Source organism: Pongo pygmaeus, chromosome 6 (genome assembly GCF_028885625.2).
Source record: "Pongo pygmaeus isolate AG05252 chromosome 6, NHGRI_mPonPyg2-v2.0_pri, whole genome shotgun sequence".
Classification (NCBI taxonomy): domain Eukaryota; kingdom Metazoa; phylum Chordata; class Mammalia; order Primates; family Hominidae; genus Pongo; species Pongo pygmaeus.
The window spans coordinates 71076782-71095578 of NC_072379.2; the positions used below are offsets into that span (position 1 = coordinate 71076782).

General features: G+C 36.6%; 1 protein-coding gene and 1 long non-coding RNA gene across 14 annotated transcripts in view; one reads left to right on the top strand and one right to left on the bottom strand.

The window, feature by feature from the left end:
• LOC134739864 (uncharacterized) overlaps positions 1 to 1485 on the bottom strand; it is a 49344-nt gene extending 47859 nt beyond the window's left edge. For 4 of the 10 annotated variants that reach the window (XR_010126930.1, XR_010126932.1, XR_010126927.1 and 1 more), the window contains exon 1: positions 290 to 1479. This is a non-coding gene — a long non-coding RNA (uncharacterized LOC134739864). Of the gene's footprint in view, positions 1 to 289 lie in introns of all 10 variants that reach the window. The other 6 variants (XR_010126931.1, XR_010126928.1, XR_010126924.1 and 3 more) reach the window with 4 other exon arrangements.
• Positions 1486 to 1860: 375 nt separating this feature from the next.
• The window catches only part of MEOX2 (mesenchyme homeobox 2), a 74864-nt gene continuing 57927 nt past the window's right edge, over positions 1861 to 18797 (top strand). Inside the window, exon 1 of one of the 4 annotated variants that reach the window (XM_063667511.1) lies at positions 1861 to 2852. In XM_063667511.1, the coding sequence (XP_063523581.1) occupies positions 2339 to 2852 (514 nt within the window). In that variant the 5' untranslated portion in view covers positions 1861 to 2338. The remainder of the gene's footprint in view (positions 2853 to 18797) is intronic. The other 3 variants (XM_063667512.1, XM_063667513.1, XM_054495622.2) reach the window with 3 other exon arrangements.

The following is an 18797-nucleotide window of genomic DNA, read 5'->3' on the forward strand; positions in this document are numbered from 1 at the left end:
TTTGTACTTTAACTTTTAATATCAGAGCACATATTGAAACCATAAACACAATGAAAATACAAAAAAAATATTCCGACGATATTGGAGGACTATAACTCCCCCAACCTCTTTTTATTCTTAAAGAGCCAAGGGCGTGGGGAGTGGCAGGAAGAAATATTCTTAAGATCTAAGTCCTGGACGCCATCCTGCGAGTGCTTAAAGCCCCTAGAAACGTGCAACCTGAACAGCACCCCTTTTCGAAGTCTAAAACAATATTAGATTCCCAAAATATCGGCAAAGAAAGTCTTACCGTCAGACTTGCAGCAAGTTTCAGCTCAGACCCAGACTGAAAAGCTGAGCAGCTGGTGAACAAAAGTTTTGGTTTTTTTTTTTTTTTTTTAAACGAAGTCTGCAAAACTAATTTCCCTCAAAATAGAGCTCAATTTCCGTTAAAGAAAGCAGCGCTTACAAATCTCAGAATTCCTGATCAACCCCCACTCCACCCCACCTCTAAGCAATAGAAAACAATTCGATCTTTCACACGGATGTTATTGCGAAGCCACTATTCTGCAGTGTGACTTAAAAGAAAAGAAGATAGGGAGGCTTAAGCAGGGGGACTGGAAGAGGAGGGAAAGGTTCTGCTTTGGGGACACCTCTCAAAGATTAATCAATACTTTTTCCTAATTCAAACCAGATGTCTAGCCCAGTTTGCTGTACCCATTAATCCCATTAACAACTTCAAAGACCTGGTCATCATCCTCTGGACACCTGAGACAATGAAAAAACGGGGCGACACTGCTGGTGGCGCATTTGGGGCCCCGGGCGGAATAGGTGACTGCAGATATTCTCCTGATGCGACAGGTCCCAGATGGGACATGACTGTTCCTCCTGCTCATTACAGCGCCGCTCACTTGTGTGTAAACGACTCTGCCCCCAGCGGACCCTGTCGCCCGCCAAGCAAGTGGAAGTTTCAAAGCCCTGCCCTCGCTCTCGCATGCTTACTGGAGGCAAGTTTTCTATTTTATTTTCAGGTATGCAAAGTTGTAACCAAGTGCCCACGCTTGGTGAATTTTGGGAGGTATCGAAATGTAAGATTTCTCAGTAAATAGAACCGTGGTGGTAAGGGATGCATTAGCGGATTTATTTTTGAGCAGAAGAGAGTGGGTTTCTGGAGGAAACTGAGGAGACCTGGGCTAGCTGCTGAGGGGAAAGGCTAGAAATGCGCGTGCAATCTACACATCTCATGTGACCGGGACAAAATCGCTTGGAAATATTCTTGACCCAGGAAAATTTCTTCTTGGTGGACAAGTGGCAAGGAAATTGAGCGGGACCAGGAAATAGGGGGAAGGGAGCCTCCACCTGGCATCGCACGTGAGGATGCCAGGGAGCATGCATCTGCAACCCTTTCAGACTCACGCCTTCCTCCCACCCACCCAACCAGGTCCCTCTTCTTTCTGCATTGAGAACCGCCTTTTCCAGGCCATGGTGCTCATCCCCGCAACCTCAGACCTGGCGTCCCAGCCCATTAACAACCTACCCACAGAAACCAGCTGCGAAAACCCAGGCGCGCTGCGGCGCCCAGGGCACGGGAAGATGCAAAGTTTGAAAAACTTCGAGGGTGCGCCAAACTAGCTCTGGTCTTTTCCTTTAACTCTATTACTTCTTTCGTGTTCCTGAAAGGCTAGGCGTATCCCTAGCTTTTCTGCAGGTGACAGTTCCCAAATGACACTGACAAGTCACGTTTCCCCGAGAGGAAAGTGAGTAGGTAGGAATCAGGGTGCTGGGTTGGGGGTGGTGTGCGCCGCGCCCAGGCCTCCAGAGTCTGGAGTGCAGAGCTGCTGCCCTCCCGGGCGGGACTTAGACGCTGGCGTGCAGCTTGTAGCCTTGGCAGCCGGCAGTGCTGGGCGGGCGTGGACGCTCTACGTCTGTCCAGCGGGAGATAGGAAGTGGAACTGGGAGCGCGTGGCGCAGGCTGAGCGGGAGTTTTGGAGGGAGTTTGCATGTGGTCAACTCTGGGCTCCTAAGCCAGCCCCCAGCTCACGTTACACTCTATTTATAACCTCTCAGAGCCATTTCCCCCTGAAAGCAGTTCTCTGGGACCACCTTCTTTTGGCTTCAACCTCTCCCACTCTTGACATCTGAGTAGCTCAGGGAAGCTCTTCCAGGTCCGACTGTTCATATGTAAAGGAGACTGGCCGCTGGGGCTCAGGACCGGGATTATCCGAGCTCTGCAGAAGTACACCGCTATTGCTTTGGGAGGGTAAAAAAAATCACACGGTTTCCAGTGAAAAGTGACAGAGGGTGGTGGCCTTTGGAACCGTCGTGAAGTCTTCTGCCTGGAACCCGAAACTTGCATGCTATGGAACACCCGCTCTTTGGCTGCCTGCGCAGCCCTCACGCCACGGCGCAAGGCTTGCATCCGTTCTCCCAATCCTCTCTCGCCCTCCATGGAAGATCTGACCATATGTCTTACCCCGAGCTCTCTACTTCTTCCTCATCTTGCATAATCGCGGGATACTCCAACGAAGAGGGCATGTTTGCCAGCCAGCATCACAGGGGGCACCACCATCACCACCACCACCACCATCACCACCACCAGCAGCAGCAGCACCAGGCTCTGCAAACCAACTGGCACCTCCCGCAGATGTCCTCCCCACCGAGTGCGGCTCGGCACAGCCTCTGCCTCCAGCCCGACTCCGGAGGGCCCCCAGAGTTGGGGAGCAGCCCGCCCGTCCTGTGTTCCAACTCTTCCAGCTTGGGCTCCAGCACCCCGACTGGGGCCGCGTGCGCGCCGGGGGACTACGGCCGCCAGGCACTGTCACCTGCGGAGGCGGAGAAGCGAAGCGGTGGCAAGAGGAAAAGCGACAGCTCAGGTAAGGGCGCGCCAGGCACCCTCAAGAGTGCGCGCCGGCCTGGAAAGGGGGCGGAGAGATACTAGGGGAGATTCTCGCACTGGAGGGTGGCAGCGGGGAAGATGGGAATGTGTTGCCCTCTGTGGCTTCCCGCTGCCAAATTCTGCGGTGAAGCTTTGGTCTTGATATTTGGGGACACGTGTTTATCCGAGAGCAATGCATATACAGCCAGCAGCTCTAAGCTCTCCAAGATCCTAAACTAGTTTACCAGAAGGTTGATAAAAAAGGACAAGTGGCTGTGAAATCGATTGTGAAGCGTGACCTTCCATCCCAGCGCTGGGGAGGGAGGGGCGAGCGCGCAGGGATGCAGCGCCCGTTGGGCAGGCGTGCGTGCGGGTGCCGCTTCTTGACTTTTCTCTTGCAAGTTCCCGACTCTGAGTGGCTCGATTTTTCCCATCGTTAACTGGATTTCCAAATTATTGCACAATGTTTGGAACTTGCAATGGAACTTGGCAGAGCGCATGAGAAAAAAAAGTTTCAGTTTTTTTTAACATTCTTATTTCAGCGTTCTTTAAATAGCACCCTATTTCAAATGGTAAAATTTTCCCTTTATTGGGGAAGAAGACATTATCTAGGAATTCAGATCTTAAGGAATGTGTCAGAGAATTGTAAATAAATAGATGCTCACACTGGAAGAAAGACGAACCTTGATAGTACATGTCCATGTGGTGCAAGCTAATTACAGAATCTAAGTTTCAAAAGTGGAAAATAAATCCCTCTACCAAGTGGGTATTAGTAGAGACAAATACTGCGAAGCAACAGCAACTCGGGTAGTGTTAGATAGCTACGTGTCTGAAGGTGGTATGCAAGGGTGCGCGCAGGAGGCGGTGATTTCAGTGGGGATAATCTGAGCAGCCATGCAAAAGGGGAACCTTCCTGACCTCTGGTGCTTGAAGGCACAACTTGCCGAATGAATTGTAGTAATCCAGAGAAACTCAAAGTTTTCCAGACAAGTTTTCAAAGCTCTTACCTACTTGTATTATCATAAAATTGTTAAAAGATACTTTAAAATTAAGAGACTCGTGAGTTTTCTTTCGTGGGTATAGTGCAACCTGGATTACATATTTTTGGAAGGCGTCATTTGTTTAGTATAATATTTGCATATTTCTCTTCCTCTGTGGAATTGGGTTAATAATAGTCCTAGAAGGTAATCCCATATGTTGGTTTGAAGGATTGGAAAAATGTTTATCGCGTATAAAGCTTTAGGTAAGATGCCACATAAATGAAAATGATTGGCCGCATATTTAATATTCCTTCACCCTTCACAGCAATATCAATTGCTCTTCAGCGTTACTATGGGATGGATTCTTCTGTCATAGTCTCAAAAGCTAACTTTTATTTTCCAAGGCCAAGGGGTGAACTTTTAATGTTCCATCACAAATTAGTTTTTATAAGAAAATTACCAGTAGTGTCACTGATATTTAATGTATTTTCCTAACTATAAGTAAAACTCTCTTTAGATCGTGAGTTGAAAGGTTAATCATAGCAAGAAGGTTTCAATTTTTATTAGAAAAACAGTCGATTTTAGAATGCAGTGATAATTTTATAAACTGAACATTTGATATCAGTGTAACTTTGGAAGCAGATCCTAGTTCAGGTTGATGAGCGTACTCTTGCAATTCCCATAAGCTCTTACTGTTCATTTTATTTTTTGCAATGAGAAACCTACATGATAGATTGTTCTTCATGCTTCCTGAACTGAGCCATTGCCCTTAAGTTTCTTAGGGCAAACAATTTTCATACAAGCACATGTTATTTTCTTTGGGGAAAACTGAGAAAACGGAATTCAATAACTGATTCCCTTAATTTATTTTAATAATTTTTTTAAAAAATGGAATAATTTAACAAAACTTATTTATCTCTCCCCCCCAACTTAGTGGGAAATAACCATTTAACAAAATTAAGTTCATTTCTACATGTTGAAGCTGATAATGAGGGTAGTGGAAAAACAAGCAAATGTAAGTGTTTGTGTCAGCTACATAAATTATTAACAGATTAAAACTTCAGTGGAAAATACAGTTAGTCATCACCAAGGATAAAAATACTGGGGATTTAGAATGAGCTTTTCTTTCCTTTGATATTTTGAAGAAATATTTACTAAAGGGAAAGTCACAATAATTTCTGTTTAAATCTATGTACACTTATTGAAAATAAAATTTTATTTGCCAATTTCAGCTGAAGGTATATTTGTCAGATATTGAGATAGATTTAAATTAAAGATATCTTTCTCGTGTAACAATTGCATTAGGTGTTCCATAAATTATCTTCAAAGGTATTTTATTTCATAGACATCTTGATCTAGCACAAACTAAAGTAATATTGAAAATGATTATCATCCTGGTATGCTATTAATAACTATATCTCTCATTGCTTATAGCACATTTTAGTATTTCAATGTTTCTAAAATATAAAATTGAAGTGATTTCGGAACTCCTGAAATTTAAAATTGTATTAGATAAAAATCTCATCCTATATAGTGAGACCATTTGTATTTTGTTAGGTAGTTTGTAATTACTTTGCATTTATGGTTGAGAGGAAATTTAGTACATAAATCCAGGGTAAAGTCAGGACCAAAATTCTGTATCCCTGCATCTAATACCTAGACTGTATGTGTATGTGCTAATTATAATTACTGTCTTAAATTCTAGTAGAATTTTAAGCACCAGAAAGTATTGAAAAAGAGCTTACATATTTATAAACCTTACAATTTTACTCATAGTAATGATTTAAAACTATAATATGTAAACTTCTCTAGCATATATTTTATGCATTTTCCCTCCACAAATGCACATGGACACACACATATGCAAACTCTAGCAGCTTCATGTTTTGGAAGCAAATATTTATGGACTTTAGGCTTCCTTTATGTAAGTTTATTGACAATTGAAAATAACCAAATTTAATAGAAAAGCATGTCATTATATTTTATATGTGTTAAACATTTTTGTAACTTTGAACCTGCTACGCTTTCCAGCATTATTAGCAAAGCCAACATCTGCCACGTCTTCAAAGGGACTCTTAAAAATCAAAAATTTACAACTGCTGAAAAAAATCACTACAAAGCAGGTGATTCTGAAAAATGTCTATAAATAGTGTGAATTGCTTGGCTTCAATTATATTTGATTGCTCTTTGAGCAATCTAGTAGTAGGAATAAACTGCCCACTTTTAGTTAAAATAACTAAAATTAATTCATTAATCGAACTTTAGCTTTTGTGCATAGATCATACAGTGTACATATCTAGATATTTTCTATTCAAATTTATGAATACATATTTTATAAAAAATAAAAATTATATCAAAAAAGAGCGATTTGGGGAGGTAGACTTTACTAGGTTTTGAATCATATTAGATTCTTGTAAAATTACGTATATTTTTTTATAGCTACTATGTCATAAAGCCTTTGCTGTCAAATTATGTCTGTCTATATGCTTGACTATGCAGAATGACTAGCAAATATTACATTTAATAAGCTGGAAGTTAAACTCAGAGTAATACCTTCTCAACCTCATTCAGTATTATATTATAATATTTCCACGATATTTCAATCATTGTGTTTTCTGAAAGGAATAAATTAGTGTTATTATTCATTTCTGTGTTACTGGATTGTGGCTTTTCAGCATTTGCTTTAGAATTTAAAAAATAATATACTGGATCTTGAAGATTAGAGTGAAGTATTGAACAAATCAAATGGAGTACAAAAAAAAACACTTTCATTCTTTATCTTGGACTGGTAGACTAATTTTAGGTGTGAACATTTAAAAATGGTAATCTGACATAAAAAATTCTAAGTATCATTGACCTACATGAGTGCTCTAAAATGTGATCTAAAATAATCACACTCAAGTTAAAAGCAACAATTCCTTTAGAATTAAAATGCTTTATTGTTGAACATTAGCAATGAATAGAAGGAAGAATGCAAATAAAAGTGGGAATAGTTTCCAATTCTGTGTAAATTTCTTCATGTATAGTTCATTTTAAAATAAAAATCATAAATGCAAGGGATGATATTGCACAAATTTTCACTGGGCTTAGAAATCCAGAACTTAGTATTTAAAGTTTTAATCTTTGTTTATGGTAATTATCAATAGAAACCATTACAATGACATCTTATAAGCTGATTTTTACTAATAAACTGAAAAAACAGTACTTCAGTCATTACCCCATTTTCCCTCTGTGTTTGAAAACATAGACCATTCATTATAACTCTGGAATTTAAGTTGTAATATTTATGATAAGATCTAAACATCCTAAGAACTTAATTTTAAGCAAAAATGAAATATCAGGAAGTATCAATCCTTTCTCTTAGATTCTAGGAAATTTGGGAGGCGAATTCCGTATGTAATGAAATAATTACTTTTTTTTGCACTTAAGAAATGTAAATCTATAGATGAATTAATAGCTGAATTATGTAAAACATCACCAAATATAAGCCCACTACATGTACTTAGCCTGATAATGCTGCCTTGCTTGCGAAATTTTATTCGTTTAGTGTTTTTATAATGGCAGCTTGACACACAAAACCAAATGTGAAGGCTTTTTAGATTTTCATTTCAAATGAGAAAAACCAATATAATACAGCCATATATTTTAGTTTTGAACTGTATTCACTTCAGAGTTTATTTCTAAATTTTCAGAGCAAATCTCTTTTCCAAGCACTGCTGTGAGGGCTGCAAATATCTTTGAGCGATAAATACTAAGGATGCAGAAATATTAGAAAATAAATTACAGGTAGGAATTTCTTAAACAATATCTGTTGAATTAATAGTTGTGGATGATTTATCTCACTCAAATTTTCTTTATTTTTTTCACTTTTTTTTGAGATAAATGAAACATTTTGTGCAGGAAGATATATAAGCATTTCCCCCCTTGATTGTAATAATAAAATGAGAAGGCTTAATTTTCAACTGGCCAGTTACATTGTATTTCCCGGCTTATAGTATTGGTAAATGATTTCAGTGGTTAAAATCAAAACCAAAAGAATAAAATAAAACACAAACTAAGGCCAAAGTCCACAGATTAAAAATTGAAGTAGATGTGATTTATTTCCTATTTAGCATATTTAAGAAAAAAGACACAGTTTGTAGTCACAATTTGTTTCTACATATCATGTGCTTTAGATGTTAATATGGTTTACTGACATACATGTTTTGTAAAGATTGTAAATATAATGAGGCGCTAACATTTTGCCTACTTTCCTTATGATGCTCTTATGACTATTTCTTTTATTAGCGTGTTGAACTGAACCCCTAAGTAGAAAAGGAGTAACGGTATAAAGTAAAGTTAGTTGCAAAACTCTCTACATTACTCCTAAATCATAGTCATCAGTGAGATTCAAAATCCCATTGGAGAAAACCTCGCAGAATGTTTTATGTGTTTTAATGTAGTAAAACTTACAACGGCCAAGGTCTTATAGGGCTCAGCCTTCAATTTGCGTTAGAGGCAGAATTAATCTAAATCTGATGCCCTTTTCTCTAACAGTCCTTCCTATTTTACTTACATTATAAAAATATTGAATGTTTTAAAGAATGTTGTACTAGATAGTATTTTATGATACAAAATAATCAATAATGTATCTATCGATCCATTTGTGTTCATCTCAGATGTTGTTTTTATGTTTCAGAATAAGTATTTTCATGTAAAACCTTTTGACAATATTTATTACCAAATTAACAGAAAGTTACATGGTAAGTGTATGATCAAATGGGTTATTTTGATGGGTGATGAGTGGGTTATTAATTTTCCTCTATATTTGAAATTTTTGATATATGATTTCAGGAATAATAAGTAGCTCATTATTCCTGAAGCTTTCATTTATAATGTCACATTGTCTACAGAAATATAATATTTCTAAATGTATACATGTTACTCGCTATTGTGTACTGTATTTTTAAATATTGGTTTACACAGTGTTATGAAAATAATTTACATGTTTTTGGTTTCTTACATCAGCATATGCACAAGAATGATCAGGTAGAATCTGTACTGTATCTATACATTTTTGGAAAGAGTTTGTATGAAAGATAGAAAAAGCCTTTCAAAAATAATCCCTTGTTTTATCAATAGAATTACAAATTAATAAACTGGATCATTAACTTGTATGATAATATTGCTATTTTATTTTTAAAATTTCCATTTACTTAAATATTTAATAATTCTAAAATATTTGTGTACCTTGATGAAAATTCTTATGTCCTTACAATGTGTACTTTTATTCCAAATATAACATATTTTTACTAGGTAATAACTCATAGTGGTAAAAACTTTAGGGTATTGATTATAGCTTTAAATTCAAAAGCTGTTGCTCTTCAAAATTTTATAGAATCAATTCAATATGAATGTTTCAAATGTATTTAAGTATTCTGCTGTTTGTGTTCATAAGCTTTCTTTCTAAGATGTTAGAGGTAGGTTTCTTAACGCTTACATAGGCTACATTGATTAAAATTATGATTATAAGCTGCTTACTTTCATAGTTTTTTGTTTTTATTGTAGTCTAGTAGAGAGGATAATGGCAAGGAAAGGATAAAAGGGAGGGTGCTCAATTAACTAGGACATGGAAGCTATACTTAAAACACACGTTAAAAGAAGGCATTCACTTTATATATGTATATACATATATAGGTATATGCACACCCACACCCACACATATATATGCATACATTACTATAACTCCAAATTTATTTTCCTGATAATAGTAAATCTGAATTAGAGCATCCTTATTAAGTGCATAATATGATTATAAATGTTCCAATTGCAAAATTAAATATTAAGCTTGAAGCATATATCGTTTTGTGAAGAGTCCAGCAGGCTTAAGCTGGCAGTCAATGATAGCCGTAAAAGTCAAACCTGCCAAGTCCCTGCAGTTTTTGTTTTCTTTTGTTTTTCCTCTTTCTTTAGCTCATTATTCTTCACACACTTCAAGAGATTCCCATAATGCTACAAGAAAAAAACAAATTCGCAGTTATCTTACGTGACTGTGGGCAAGAAAATGACTAAGGTGAAATCATCTGTCAGGCTCTGCAAAAACTAGAGGAGGGTCCAGCTTAGGTTGGCAGATGCCAGTAGAATTTTAAACGCCTGGAATTTTACTCTTTGAAACTATAGCCTTAAATTTTTGCCAGAAAAGACACCCAAATGAAAACTTATTTTTGCAAAGTGATAGTTATTTGCAAATGCAGTAGTGAAATATATTCAGAGTCTGTTGAGGTAGCTTGTCCACTGTCTGGACTGCACAGTAAACATTTGGATGATTATTCTTAGCCACCCAAAAAACTAGAAAACTAAACTGAGATGTATTCTTATTAGTGGAAAAAATTAAATGGGCATGACTCTTATCAAATTAACAATGAATGCAAAGCAAATTTTGCAAATCATCGATTTATGTTGGTAGGTAACACAAGCAGGAAACTATTTAGGAAAATAAATATGTGTTATCCGAAACGTAATGGGGACTAGCTTTGATTTTGTAGGACAACAGCAATTTAGCAAATAACTTTCACATTTAAAGAACCATATAAATAATGCTTTAGCACTCACTGCATAGGTTGGAATCAAGTGATGTCTTATTTAATATTATTCAAAGATAAAATGAGGTCTTAGTATGTTTACTGCCTTTAACAATTAAAATTTTCTCACCTATATGCTATGCTTACATGGGAATTTCTTTTCCTTATTTGAAGTATAAACATATCTGGATGCATTAAACTAGACAGAATGTAGATGTAAAAATGATTGAGACAGATTAAAATGACAGGAAAGTCAGAGTTTAGGCATCCCTATTTGGGGGCTTGCTGCCACCGACGTTTCTAGGATTACTGTCTTGTGAACGTCCACACTCAAAATTCAGGGAATTATAAATAATTTTTCCTCCAGAACTATTCTTTGTTCCTGGAAGTAGAGCTTTATAATTTATTTTCTAGAATACCCAGATGTTTAGGAAAGTATAAATAAGTGGCAACACTTTTGCATATTTAGCCATTAGTTGATAAATCAGAAAAGATTTATCCTATTTCTTAATTATCATATTAGACAAGGAAATAGATGTCACACTCAAAGGGAGAGTTGAAGAGAGTTTGATGATGGCAATTTGATGGTGGGTAGAATGTAGCGAAACCACAGGAAATGATGAATCCCCCAGGGTCTGTCCACAGTTGGAATATATTAGCACCCCTAACCTGACGGGGCAAATGCAGGGAGCTCTTACCGGAATCCAATGAGCGCAAAAGGACAGAAGCCTTCTGGAAAAGTTGGGACCTCAGATAGAGGATTGCAGCTCATGTCAAATATCATCCAGTAACCTGTCTTCATGTCCTCCAATCTTCTTTTGTTGCTTCCATTGACCAAACACTATCTGAAGCCAGAACCCTGGGGGGTTAGAAGGATGCAACCCTAAGAGTCAACGGAAGAAGAAATGAGGCGAGCATATCTGGGAGAACACAATGGTTAGGGCTAAACCCCTGCTGTGTCTTTTACTATTGTCACCTCTGGGCCACAACTTTAACTTTTCTGTACCATCGTTTCTGAAAAGGAAATTGAGTTAATATACACAAAGCAATTAGAACAATGTCTGGCTTAGTAAAGTGTTAGTTATTATTTTTATCATCTATCAATGAAGGTACCATTATGTCATTCATATGCACCATCTGAAAATAGTCTATTTTATGCTACCTGTTTGCATGTTATTACAAATACTGCTATAGGAAATGTAACTTGCCTAAGTAATTACTAAAGATTTAAAATAATCATTTTCCTTAGAATTATAAACGGCATGAAATTTCCCTGAAATGTAAGGTGAATTCTAGCTGAGTTATGTAAGAGGCTCAAGTTGCTTTCCCCACCCTTAAGATTTCCATTCCACAGCCTCTTTTGCTTGGACCTCTCCTAACTTCCTCTTCTCTTGTGTCTCCTGCTACTTCTCCATTGAAAAGCTGTTTTCAGGAAGAGTGCATATTGAACAAAATAAAGAATAAAATGAGGACTCTTTTTTTTTTGAGATCAAGTTTTGTTCTGTTGCCCAGGCTGGAGTGCAGTGGTGCAATCTCGACTCACTGCAACCTCCACTGTCCGGGTTCAAGTGATTCTCCTGCCTCAGCCTCCTGGGTAGCTGGGACTACAGGCGCCCGCCATCACGCCCAGCTAATTTTTATATTTTTAGTAGAGACGCGGTTTCACCATGTTGGCCAGGCTGGTCTCGAACTACCGACCTCAAGTGAACTGTCCGCCTCGGCCTCTCAAAGTGCTGGGATTACAGGTGTGAGCCACCGCACCCGGCCGGAACTTAACTTTTTAAAAAGAGTGTACAGAGGGGCAGGGCATTTAGTCAAGACGAAACAGAACTTAAATAAAAGGAATTCAAATATGACGATGAAATTTTGGGTCTCTGTTTTAGCTGTTAACTAGGAAGGTGGGAATGACATTTTCCTGCTATGTTAGAAACTTTATTGCAGAGAGAATTTTCTGATTGTAGCTCTGTTATTTTTAGCAGTTCCAGTTGCAGACCCTTAGGAATGGCAAATGTGCAAATATTACTAAAAGCTGAAAACATATATGTCCCACAAAATGCATGAACATAATTTTATTTTGGTGATATAATTTCTTTTTACAAAGAAAATATTTTAATTATTTGTTTGTTCACATTTGCATATTTAATACGTTATTGAGAAATACCACTTAGATAGAGGTAAAAGAGAACAGCAAATCCCTGGAATTGCAAGTCCTGGGTGGTTGACTGCGTTGACTCTATTTAGTTTAGTCACCTCTCCCACATCCACAATGCAGTGTGCAGAATTCAGAAATGTACTTCAGCGAAATTTTAAATGATTATATATGCGAGACTTCTACAGTGCGTTTTGAATAAATAATAGAATCAAACATTATATTAAAATCACAAATGCAGAGTTAACTTTTTAAGCATTTTCAGATCCACAGCAATTTGATCCCTAAAACGAGAGAAGTTTAAAGGAATAGAGAGTGTTTCTCTGCTAGATAATAGAAGAGCTGGGAGGATGTAGGGAGAAGAGTACAGGAAGAAGAGCAAAATATTAAATGTCCGATAATACACAGCAGGGACAAGAAGGGTCCAACGGCATCAACCAGTGCGTTGACTCTTTGATTTTAGAGGAGGCTTGATTTGTCAAAGTTTTCTTAATGAATTGTAACCTGTAATATTTAAACAGATGATTAGAATCAAAATAATCAAGACACTAGAAGAGACTCAAGGCACTACCCAGTTTAATGAATGTATTTCCTAGATGAGGAAATGTGCCCAGAGAAGTTAAGTAATGTCTGTCCATTCAGCCAAGTAGTGGCAGCTGAGCTTCCATATCCTGACTTCAGCCTAGTGCCCTTAAAAGGAAAATCTCATAAAATATTTTGAAGCCTTAAGTTTTTAGTCTTCCCAATAAAAATAAATTTCAGCATCATTTAAAATGTTGGCTACTGCTTTTAAGTGAACAAAATGGAATTTGACAAAGTGCTTTGCTTGAGTGTAAATTACCTCTCCCAGAATCTGATTTCATGATTACCTCAGACATTTTTCAGCTTTGTTTTATGAATGTAAACAGTGATCAACTTTCTTAGCTTCAATTTTTAATTTTTTTAACGATGTAGCTCTTGTGGTCAATTACCAAAGTACCTGAATATATTTGACACAGTTTAATAGCTGGCTATGTGCAGATGGGCTTTGCTGTAAATAGTAGATATTTATGTGAACAGAATCATATTTTAGGCAGTTATTTGTGAATTGAAGTATCTGTTTTTTGTTTAAAAATTTAACATTTAATCCAAGTAAATTTTGTGAAGTTGAGCATTACCTATATTGTATTTGCCTTTTTTGTGTTTGGTTAAAGTAATAAAAAACATTACTACAAGCAGACACCAGGAAACTTTCCCTTATCTCAAGTCCTTAACTTTATCCCCAGTTTTAGAAAACCATTGATTTAAAAAAATTTAATATAGTCTTTTTGCATAGAAGATGCTGAAAAATATTAATGATTGGTCATTTTTCTTATGCTAACCAGGCATGCTTTCCTTGTTTCCCCTCCTCTCCTGTTCACACCTATCTTCCCCACAATGTGTAAACACCAGACCCATCTGTTCCTCTCTAATACAATGAACTGTGTAACCTCTGGAACACTCTAACATTGACCATTCTTGTCTATTTCAGATCCTTAGTTCTTACAAGACTCTCAAAACACAGAATTAAATATCAAAAATACAGTTAATTATTCCATAACTTTTTTCTTTTTGTTTTCTAAAGACAACACCATTTCCAAACATGCACACACACACACACACACACACAATCTTTTATCTAATTAATTTTAATTTACTGTCAAAATGCTTTCACATTTATAATCTCAGTTGATGATTTCTTCTTTTCTATTAGACTTATATTTAAGACTGAGTTCCATTGCTTCATCCTACCAGAGCATGGTTCAAATCCGTTCTATTCCATATTCTTCTATATTTTTTCCCTTTGCCTACTTTCAAGTCTCTTGCACTTAATTTAGTTCTTTCCCCCAGGACTCCCGAAGTGAGTATTCTCTGAGCATCTTTATCTCTTGTCATTCTTCTCTAATTAAATGCTGTAGAATAATACAACATGTAGTTATTATTTTGACTGTAGCATTTCTGTTTGTGGAATTCTATGTTAACCTGAAATTATTCTACAATTAAAATACAAATGTTGAATTATTGGCTTTGAAACACATGACTGGCTAATGTCAATCAATAATATGTTATTAGATATTACTTGTACTGGCTTTTGTGTGTAACCAAATTTTGTTTAATATTATATCTGTCTATAGATATGTATGTATTATTATATCTATCTATCTATCATCTATCTATATACACATGCACATATATGCATGTGTGTGTGTATTTAGAGCACTGCTTTTCTGGCAAAGTGAACTTTTCACTTAGTCTTTGGAACATGATGCTTAATGTTAAGAGTTTAAGACAATGTTCTGATATTTTCTAATGTGAATATCTAAATATTTATAGTTTAGCTACATTCAAGTTTTCTACAGGATTTTCCGCATCTCTTAGTTAGTCAAGAATCCCCAGTGACATGTTATGTCTTACTATCGAATTTCCTCAGAAAAGAATTTAGACTATATTTTAATGGATTTCTGTCTACAATCTCTCATCTTAATCAGTACAACCTTTATTGACCAGCTAGGACCGTTTTTGTTGATGTTGGTTTTGCTTTTGTTTTGACCAATTTTTTTTTGATAGACTTGTTTATGCCTATTCCTCATCTAAAAAAAATCTTTATTTTGAGGTAATTGTAAATTCACCTTCAGTTGTAAGAAGTAATACAGAAGGAGCCCTTATTCAGATTTCACTGTTTTATATGCACTTCTGTGTGTGTATTTAGTTCTATGCTGCCTGCCAGATTTATTTTTTATTTTTATCCCATAGCCTGTAATATATTTTCCCAATATATATGCATCATTTTCATTAAAATGTGAATGGTTACACCTTTTGAGATCACTACCTCCCTACACTAATCATTACTTTTCCCTTGCCATATAATATCTATAAAGTGCAGAAGACTATACTTAAATTTTCCCTTGTGGCTATCTTTGTTGTCCCTAGTTCACATGTCTCTGGTTTTTTACTTGGATCAGAAATATGCACTCCCTAAGGAAAAATTAGTGTTTTGTTTTTCTTTTAGTGTGTTTTCCAGCGTAGGCTTAGGTGCACAGTTCTTGGTAAATCCTATTTCTGGCATAGGAAATGCTTCCCTTATAATGAATGATTTCTCTTTGTTAGGGGTATTTTGAAGGTCTTGGTTCCAGGCTTTTAGAGTAGGGCAAATTTCGAAGATGCTTGGGAAATCTGTAGGAGAGTTGAATGACTGTCCAGGTTAAGTTTAATTATCTGTGTTTGTGTCTAATTGATATTTATGGATACTTTCTCTTTTCTTTTTTTTTTTTCAAGACAGAATCTCGCTCTGTTGCCCAGGCTGGAGTGCGGTGGCACGATCTCGGCTCACTGCAACCTCTGCCTCAAGGGTTAAAGCAATTCTCCTGCCTCAGCCTCCCAAGTAGCTGGGACTACAGGCACGTGCCACCATTCCCGGCTAATTTTTTGTATTTTTAGTAGAGATGGGGTTTCACCATTTTAGCCAGGATGGTCTTGATCTCCTGACCTCATGATCTGCCCACCTTGGCCTCCCAAAGTGTTGGGATTATGGGTGTGAGCCACCGCACCCTGCCCAATATCTACGGATACTTTCTAAAGTGAAATACCTTTGATTGTATGTGATATATTTGCTATTATTGGATTAATCAGGACAAAAATAAATATACATTTTTAAAAGTTTACCATAAACCAGCGAAACAGTCTATAATTTCAAAGGTAAGATGTCTATATTTTTAAGAATTTGGAAACTGTCAAGCCTAATTTTCTAACATGTGAGAATGCCTCATTACATTATTTTTAAGTAAGACATAAGATTCTATATATATTCTGTGCAGTTATGCTATACATTGTTGAGCTTCTGAGCATTGCATACAGTCAAGAAACATAGTATTTAATATGCCAGTCTAACAGAGACAAAACATTAAATAAAACATGGAATCATTGGACAACTGAGAAATATAAGGAATATCAAGCAATCTGCATTGTAGTAATGGATAGTGGCGAAAATAGTTGGTAATTTGAAAATAAAAAATAGATTAGTTTCAAATTTTTCAATTGATCACTTTGTTTTTTTTTTTTTTTTTTTTTAAACGGAATCTTGCTCTGTCACCCAGGTTGGAGTGTAGTGGTGCAATCTTGGCTCATTGCAACCCCAGCCTCCTGGGTTCAAGTGATTCTCCTTCCTCAGCCACCCACGCAGCTGGGATCACAGGCATGCACCAGCATGCCTGGCTAATTTTTGTATTATTAGTAGAGATTAGTATTATTAATAGAGATGTACAATTATTAGAGACCATATTGGCCGGGCTGATCTCGAACTCCTGACCTCAAGTGATCAGCACTTCATGGTCTCCCAAAGCACTGGGATTACAGGTGTGAGCCATCATGCCCAGCCCAAATTGACCAATTTTTAAAAAAGAAATGAAAAATCTCCTTTATGAGGACCTTGATACAATGATACTGATTTAAACTGTAATACCTGTGTCATGTCACTCTGATTTGAGTATGACTGATTAACCATATTCATCAATGGTGTTTGTTTATGTGGTTACGAGACACTGATAAGTAACCACACTGTGGCCTGGCTTGTAAGGAAGGAGCAATGATAGTGAGGGGTGGGCAAACTAATAAAGTCATTTCAGCTGTGGTTCTGGGCTTAGTCACGTAAACTGTCTAATAAAAGGGAAGTGTGCAATAAGTCTACTTGTGCAATTGAGTTAGCATTTATTTCTGTAAGGAAGTAAAAATCAATCCATATTGCAACACATTTTGATAGGTTTAAAAAAATCTGTTAAATTTGATTAGTTTTGTTACTAATGACTCTGATATTGATTCCATTTTAGCAATTTCTTTAGTTCACAAGAACAGATCACTGTCAGACCCTCCATGCTTCTTTAATTTATCATAAAATTACTTTTTTCTGACTAGTAATTCTCAACACTGATGTTACATTGGAATGATATGGGCATTTTTAAGAAATACTGATATCTCATAGAATATGATTAAGTTCATCTAGAATGGAGCTGGCATGTAAAAAATTTTATATTGGAAAATTGCAGCATTTAAAAAATAGAATTGTGTAATGGACTTCCCTGTGTCCATTATGTTCAATGTTTATCAACGCATGGCAAATCTTATTTATTTGTACCAACCCACTACTGCCTCATAGTGCCCCAATTATTTTGAAAACATCTCAGATATCTTATTATTTTATCTGGACATTAGTATTTTTAAAAAAGCTTCCAGGTGATTGCAATGTATAGACAAAGTTGAGAATTACCAGTTTAGAATAGTCTTGTTTCCAAGTTGAAAAGTTCTGAGAGTCAAGGACGCCGTAGTCTAAATATGATCTTTTTCTGCACCTGGAGAGCGATGTCAGACAGGGTTGCTCAACAAATATTACAGATGTGCTAGAAATGACCATTTGTACATATATGCTCAGCATCAATTTTTTTAATACTGTTTTATGTCATGTAGTATGGTATGTAAAGCCACATGTTGCTATGTAAATTTAAATTTTAACTAAATAAAATTAAAAATTCAATTGTTTGGCTCCACTAAGCACATTCCAAGTACTCAATAGCTATATGTGGCTACTAGTGAATGTACTGGGCAGCACAAATATAGAACATTTTCATCTGTTAGTAACTCCAGCTGGACAGTCATTCTAAACAACAAGACAAACTTTCTTACCCTTCAGCTACTGAAGGAGGCATCAAGGATGGGATCCCTCTCCCACCTCAATGGACAAAGAGATTATGAGATTCAAATACCACAAGAAGCCAATTACAATGAAAAGTTGAAGCATATCTGAAGGTGAAATGTAAAGAGTACTATTTTACCAAATGCCTTCATGGATAAACTCTTGCGTCTATCAACCAAATATTTATGAAAATAAAACGCATTCATTGTTTTGAAGAGGACAAAGTGCATCCTAAAATAATTATTAAACATAATGCATATGTGTAAGATATGGGGACTTAAAAGCAAAATCAGAAATATGAAATCATTGAACTGTAGATACCCAATTAAAATGAGGTAAAGCACAACATAACAATGGAAGTGAATGTAAGAAAAAAAGTAGAATTTTGGAAGCAAGAAAGCAAACAATAAAAGCATATTCAAGAATGTAAGGTCAACTAGGGAGATTCTTCCAGGCCTCTTGAGGAATGGGGAGGAGACATTTTTCTGGGAAAGGATGGGGAACACGCCAGGAACTAGGCTAGATTTTCCAGGGGGAAAGTCTGAAAACTTAA